Genomic DNA, 6,800 nt, shown 5'->3' with positions numbered 1-6,800 from the left:
CTTGGGGCCCCTGAACTGAAGGGGTCTAATGAGGGGTTTGATAGGTCTGTTATCCCAAGGCCTTGATGTAACCTAGAAGTACCCTCACTGGTATATTTCAACCTCCCCAGTTTCTCTAAAATTCACCTGCAGCACCTCTGAAGAGTCCGCATACTCAGGTTTATTCCAGAGAAATGCTGTGATTCCATATACTATCCCATTAAGAGGATACCAAAAGGTGCCTAGGCCAGAGAGCTAGCTTGGGGCCGCCGAACTGAAGGGGTCTAATGAGGGGTTTGATAGGTCTGTTATCCCAAGGCCTTGATGTAACCTAGAAGTACCCTCACTGGTATATTTCAACCTCCCCAGTTTCTCTAAAATTCACCTGCAGCACCTCTGAAGAGTCCGCATACTCAGGTTTATTCCAGAGAAATGCTGTGATTCCATATACTATCCCATTAAGAGGATACCAAAAGGTGCCTAGGTCAGAGCTAGCTTGGGGCCCCCGAACTGAAGGGGTCTAATGAGGGGTTTGATAGGTCTGCTATCCCAAGGCCTTGATGTAACCTAGAAGTACCCTCACTGGTATATTTCAACCTCCCCAGTTTCTCCAAAATTTACCTGCAGCACCTCTAAAGAGTCCGCATACTCGGGTTTATTCTAGAGAAAAGCTGTGAGTCCATATACTATCCCATTGAGAGGATACCAAGAGGTGTCATCAAGGCCAGAGAGTTAGTTCAGGGCCCCTAAATCGTAGGGGTCTGATGAGGGATATTCAGGTACATAATTATGTCGTTGTACCCTACTTCCTGAGACGGACTTGACCATAGTCCCATTCAGGTACCCTCAAAAGAGCCAGTGTTATTGTCTGTGGCTTGACAGGGCTGGTTTTGTCTCAGTTTTACGTCCTCCAGCGAGACAAATCATAAAATTAAGCCAGGTTAAACACCCAATCGGGGAAAAACATTTCTGCTCACAAACTTTTTTTAAAAAATCAACCTAGTGTGATGGTCTTGGATAATTGAATACCAACTGACCACCCTGTATGCAAGCGTAAAGTCTCATTCTTCAACTTGTACAGTGCTTTTATTACGAACAGAACTATAAATCTAACTTGGGATAATTGATTTTTAATTGTTTTACAAATATTTCTTCGTGTTTTTTCAATGCACTTCATACTTTTGAAAGACTGAATAGGTACGTACGTATGTGGTCAGGTGTGTACCTTGTACCTACAAAACTAATTAATCTACTCCTTTGGGCTTAAAAAAATCCGTCCCGAAAGGAAAAAGAGAAGGACAGTATAGAAGAAAGCCAGCCGTTCCGGGAACGATCATTATTATGTTCAGGATAAAATTTGCCCCGGGCGAGAATCGAAACCGCGACCTAGAGCTCAGAAGGCAAACTACCCTCCAAGCTAAATAGACTGGCAATTCGAATTTTTAACTAGTGATTCAGTTAACTCTGTTAAATTCTCTTTAAAAAGGGCCCCTCCGGCCCCTCGAAGGTCTAATCGGGTGAAGACAATTTCTTATGGACACCCTATAACGCCCTATAATTCGCGCTGAGTTGCAATAATTCCAGTGATAAATCTCTTATCCCGCCCTCCTTATCAGATGATAGTAATAATAGTCATAAGTATAAGTAGTCATACCCACTGACCACCTGGCTCCCCTTAATGACTGAACTGGATCGATAAATAATCCTCGGCCCTAATTACGAGCGGAATGTAGTTGCGCCGATTATCAAAAGTGCCAATAAACATGTTAAGGGTAGCCACTCACTATCAGGCAGACCTGATCAGGTCCGCCTGTCAGGTTTACCTAATACCTGATCAGCAGATGAGCACACACACTATCAGGTAGACCTGACAGGCACGGCTGAAAAGGTCCGTCTGTCAGGTCTACCTGCACCTGATAATAGTGAGTGGCTGGCCTAACATATTCAGCGTCATGGGTGTTTAAAATAAAATAGCTTAAAAGTTTAACTCTTAGAAGTTAAAAAGGTTATTGATATATTTTTTTTAAGAGGTTTGACAGAGGGAACTGCCACTGTCGGAGGAAGCACTGTGCAATATACCTTCCCCTTTTAAAGATTCTCTACCATTGCACATGTGACATGTTTGGCAACAATGCCTTTTTTTTGCTGTCACACTGATCTGGACACACTTTTTGTCTTCTTTTTACAAACATGAACCTGAAGCTTTTAGTTATTCAGTCTATGAATGGTTAACAGGAGAAGGGTGGTAAACAGGAGAGCGTGGGATCAAGTTCGGCTAAGGTATGGAATTTTACTTTTTTTTTTGGCAGGATTCCGAAATTTCGCGCAGGATAAACATAGTATATTCTATCTATTCTACCCTCAACATTGTTTGAGAATTTGACCACAACTAGTAGCCTACTGCTGGGTTAAAGGGTGTATTTATTCTTATTTGAGCTGTTTGAGCAGTATAAATAAGCACTGTTATTATGAACCCTTCTAATAAAACCCGCCATCACGACTTTAAGTGAACGAAAAAATAAACAAAATTCACATCCTTTAAGTTAAAAACCAACTTAAAAAAAGGAATTCAGCTAATAAAGAAAAAGAAAAAAAAAACCTAAAATAATAATAATAAGAGGTATAATAAGCAGACTCGTAAGATAATAATTACGAGGGGCGTGGTTTGAGGTGAATTATGAGGGGGTGTACCGAGAGACCCGGAGATATTAAACATGTTTTATGAGTGATATCTTCCATTCAGCTAGTCCCGGATGGTAAGGGTGACCTCAGGGAGGTTCTTTTTGACCGAGACTATATATGGGGGAAAAATTATTATTGGAAAAAATAACAGATTTCCTTACCTGAAGATATTAAACATGGTTTATGAATGATATATTCTTCCGTTCAACTAGTGCAGGATGGTTAAGGTGCCCCAGGGAGGTTCTTTCTGTGACCGAGAATATATTTTTACTGAGAAAAATATGATTTTTTGCTCCCCAATAGTTTTCCCATAATGATAACCCAAATATATCGAGGCCCTAAGATGTTAAATTTATGTTTTATGAGTGATATTTTATATTCAACCAGAGCAAGACGGTAAGGGACCTGCCTTATAAGCGCTAGGGTTCGATTCCCACCCGGGGAGGATTTTATCCTAAACCGATAAGGTTCGTTCTCGGAACGGTTGGCTTTCTCTTATCCTGTCCTCCTTCTCTCTTTCGGGACGATGAGACCTTCGTTGTTACAGTTCCCTTTATCAAAAGCAATTCCGTGCTTAATAAACTAGGCAAGTAAAATTTCCTGTATACTTAACCATCTAAAGGGGGGGGGGGGGGGGGTGCTCCGTAGAGTTTACAGCAGTTGCTTGGTGCTCCGCGGCCAAAAAAAAGTTTGAGAACCACTGATATAGTCGATGGATCGATAATATAGATTCACCTCTTTGCGAGCCTAGTTAGCTTGGTTGGTAGCGAGTCTGCCTTGTAGGTGCTAGGCCACAGGTTCGATTCCCGCCCGGCGCGGATTTTATCCTGAACGGATAAGATTCGTTCTCGGAACGGCTATTATGATGATTAATATTGATTAAATTAGGTCTTTTGATGTAACATTATGTATTATGTTCTTAAACCCATAAAATACACGAGACCTTGTTTAGACTGCTGTGGTTAAAGGATTTTTCAGTCTCATTCTGGCAGTCTATTATCACATTTATCACCTATTAATTTACATTTCCTTTTTTTTTTAAAGTTAAGCAAGGTCTTTTTAATGAATTGTTATAGTAGCCTACTGCTGGAGTAAAGGGACTTTTCAGTCCTATGCAAGCAGTATAAATAAGCACTATTATTATTATTATTATTATTATTATACGGAAACAAAATTTAACCTAAAAGATGTCACAACTCTCGATATTAGTGGAGATGTCAAAACTACCAATGTTGGTGGAGATGTCAAAACTCCCAATATTAGTGGAGATGTCAAAACTACCAATGTTGGTAAAGATGCCAAAACTCCGAATATTAGTGGAGATGTCAAAACTACCAATATTGGTGGAGATGTCAAAACTCCCAATATTAGTGGAGATGTCAAAACTACCAATATTAGTGGAGATGTCAAAACCACCAATGTTGGTAGAGATGTCAAAACTCCGAATATTAGTGGAGATGTCAAAACTCCCAATATTAGTAGAGATGTCAAAACTCCCAATATTAGTGGAGATGTCAAAACTCCCAATATTAGTGGAGATGTCAAAACTCCCAATATTAGTGGAGATGTCAAAACTACCAATATTGGTAACGAGACCTTGTTTAGACTGCTGGGGTAAAGGGACTTTTCAGTCCTATTCGGGCAGGATAAACAAGGTATATTCTATTCTATTCTATGAACAGGGTATATTCCATTCTATTCTAATTTAGAATATTTTTTTTTTCAATTTTTTTTTTCTAATTCTAATTTATAACATTTTCTCCCCCCCCCTCTACAGGAGTCTCCGCCATCACCCTCCCCTCTCCCTCTCTGTCCTCCCGATCTCTCAAACCCTCCTCCTCCTCCCTCCAGTCCCTCTCCCTCTCCTCCCCTAAGCCCGTTCTCACACTGGCCCTCCGGAAGCGATCCGGCCGTTCTACCGGCCTCCAGAGGCCACGCAGGGCCGAACTGGTGTACCTAGAGTCGAGTCCGAACTATTGTGAGCGGGATTTGAGCTTGGGATCGCTGGGCACGGCCGGCCGACATTGTAACCGGACGTCCCGAGGTGAGTTTAATCGAGGCCTTGGGGGCCACTGAATGGCATGGTAAAAGAGAAAGAAAAAATGCACCTTTTGGAACCGCTTTCGCATTACTTCAAGGTATTTTTGTAATAATTTGTTCGACTGGAATTTTGTAATGGAAGTCGTTCGACTCGGTCGCGATGATTGGAATGCTGCCTCTATGGCGCGACCAGGCAGCTAGGATCGGAACGCCACCTTAACTGAAGGAATGAAGGTAGTTCTGAATTCGCGAGTTCGATTCTTGCCCGGGAATTGCATTTAAGTTTGATAGAGGGAACTGTAACAGCGGAGGTCTTATCGTCCCAAAATTAAAAGAGCAAAGGTTGAGTGCGAAGGGCATCCACCCATAAAATTCTGTAGAAAAAATCAAATGTCAGTCCAAAAGTGATCACCTTAGGGCTGATTGAGAGCTGACGAAAAACGCCGACCATGTCTAAACATAGGAAAAGGCAAAGAAAAAGAAGAAGATTTTATAGAGGTTTGATAGAGGAAACTGTACAAGTAATAACGGAGGTTTTATCGTCCCGAAATAATGAGAAGGAAAGGATAGGAGAACACCCTGTAACACCAAATAAATTAGGACCGAATTTATTACTTTCCAATATATCCCCATAGATCACCGCTCTAAAGTGGATTGAATAATTACACGCCTGTTCTATTTGGTTTACGAGGTGGTTTTTGGTTTATTATTTGATTTGTCTGGTGACAGGGGCGTTCACAAGTTTTGTTTGTTGGTTTTTGTGAATTTTTTGTTGTTGTTGTAGCACCGAAGGGGGTTGATGGTCTCTAGCATTCTAGCCAAGATTACGTGGCCCTTCCCAAACCTGTGGTTTTCCATGATAAACCCTTTGTAACCTCTAACTAATTGGTTATGGTTTGGCTCCTCTGATCCCTAATTTATAGTCCCACAGCAAGAACTTGGTAGCTTTCTGTTTAAGGTCCCCCAACCAGACCGACATTTATAAGGTCCCCCAGCCAGACCTTTTTTTCCCTCTCAAGATGAGTGTTTTACGTCCGCGCAGTTTTTAATTCGTAGCAATGAGACAACTGACATTAGACTCGTCTGTGAATGAACCCGGGACCTTCTGCATGGTAAGCAAGCGCGTTACCACTGGGCTAACGGCCCTGAATCGGTTCCATTCGGCTTATAGCTGAACAATAAACCAATAAAGCTATCAAAATTTCTTCTTCTTTTTCTTTATTGTCAATTCTTTCTTTTTTAATTGATTTCTTTTCTAAAGCCCCACTTTGTTGATCCTATGATCTAATATTCCTTTGTGGCCGACTTTCTATTGGGAATTCTTGAACCAGGCAAGCCTGGTCATCGCCATTTCTCATTCTACCGCCAGTGCTTTGTTGACTCGGTTTACTGCCGAGCCAACGCCTCTTTCTGTGCACGCCGTTTTTGCCTTCCGCCGTTCAAGCTAACTAGACTGGCTGGATCTCGTTTTTACTCGTATACTTAAAATACTTAAAGATTTTCCTTCCACTCTTCTGTCCACAGGGTCACGCGAAGCCGCGTTCACCTACGCGATAACCTCCGCGGGGGTCACCTACGCCATCACCTCCGCCTGTTCCCGCGGCAACATCTCCAACTGCGGGTGCGAGATCTATCGCCCGCGTCACCGGCAGAGACACCGAAGTGGCGGGGCGGGGAGCTCTGACCCGGCGAGCAATTGGAGACACCGCTCAAGCGGAGAGCCGAGTTCCATCGGCGGGGCAGGGGAGCTCGAGCCCGCCAGCAATTGGAAGTGGGGTGGCTGTAGCGTGGACATTGGGTTTGCGATGCGGTACGCCCGCCAGTTTCTGGACTCGCGGGAAATCGAGGGCGACGCGCGCAGTCTGATGAACTTGCATAATAACAAGGCGGGTCGGAAGGTGAGTAATAAAAACGAAAAACGTTACCTACATGATTTAATATAAGGTACTTAGCTACAGTCCATACGAAATAGGAAGATAAGGCTTGCATTAGTCAGCCTGGTTACCTTGGAGGGTATCGCATCTTTGTAAGCGCTAGGTCGCGGGTTCGATTCCCGCCCGCGGCGAAGTTTATCCTAAACAGATAAGGTTCGATTTCGG

At 42.8% G+C, this 6,800-nt stretch overlaps 1 protein-coding gene across 1 annotated transcript in view; it reads left to right on the top strand.

Annotated features, from left to right (window-relative positions):
- The window catches only part of LOC103507192, a 37,836-nt gene extending 31,338 nt beyond the window's left edge, over positions 1 to 6,498 (top strand). The window contains exon 3 of the mRNA XM_017443218.2: positions 6,226 to 6,498. Within this exon, the coding sequence (XP_017298707.1) occupies positions 6,226 to 6,385 (160 nt within the window). The 3' untranslated portion in view covers positions 6,386 to 6,498. The remainder of the gene's footprint in view (positions 1 to 6,225) is intronic.
- The last annotated feature ends 302 nt before the right edge of the window (positions 6,499 to 6,800 follow it).

The sequence above is a fragment of the Diaphorina citri genome, unplaced genomic scaffold (assembly GCF_000475195.1).
Source record: "Diaphorina citri unplaced genomic scaffold, Diaci psyllid genome assembly version 1.1 scaffold295, whole genome shotgun sequence".
NCBI lineage: Eukaryota > Metazoa > Arthropoda > Insecta > Hemiptera > Psyllidae > Diaphorina > Diaphorina citri.
The sequence above is the reverse complement of the archived record's forward strand: the minus strand, read 5'-3'. Positions and strand labels throughout refer to the sequence as shown.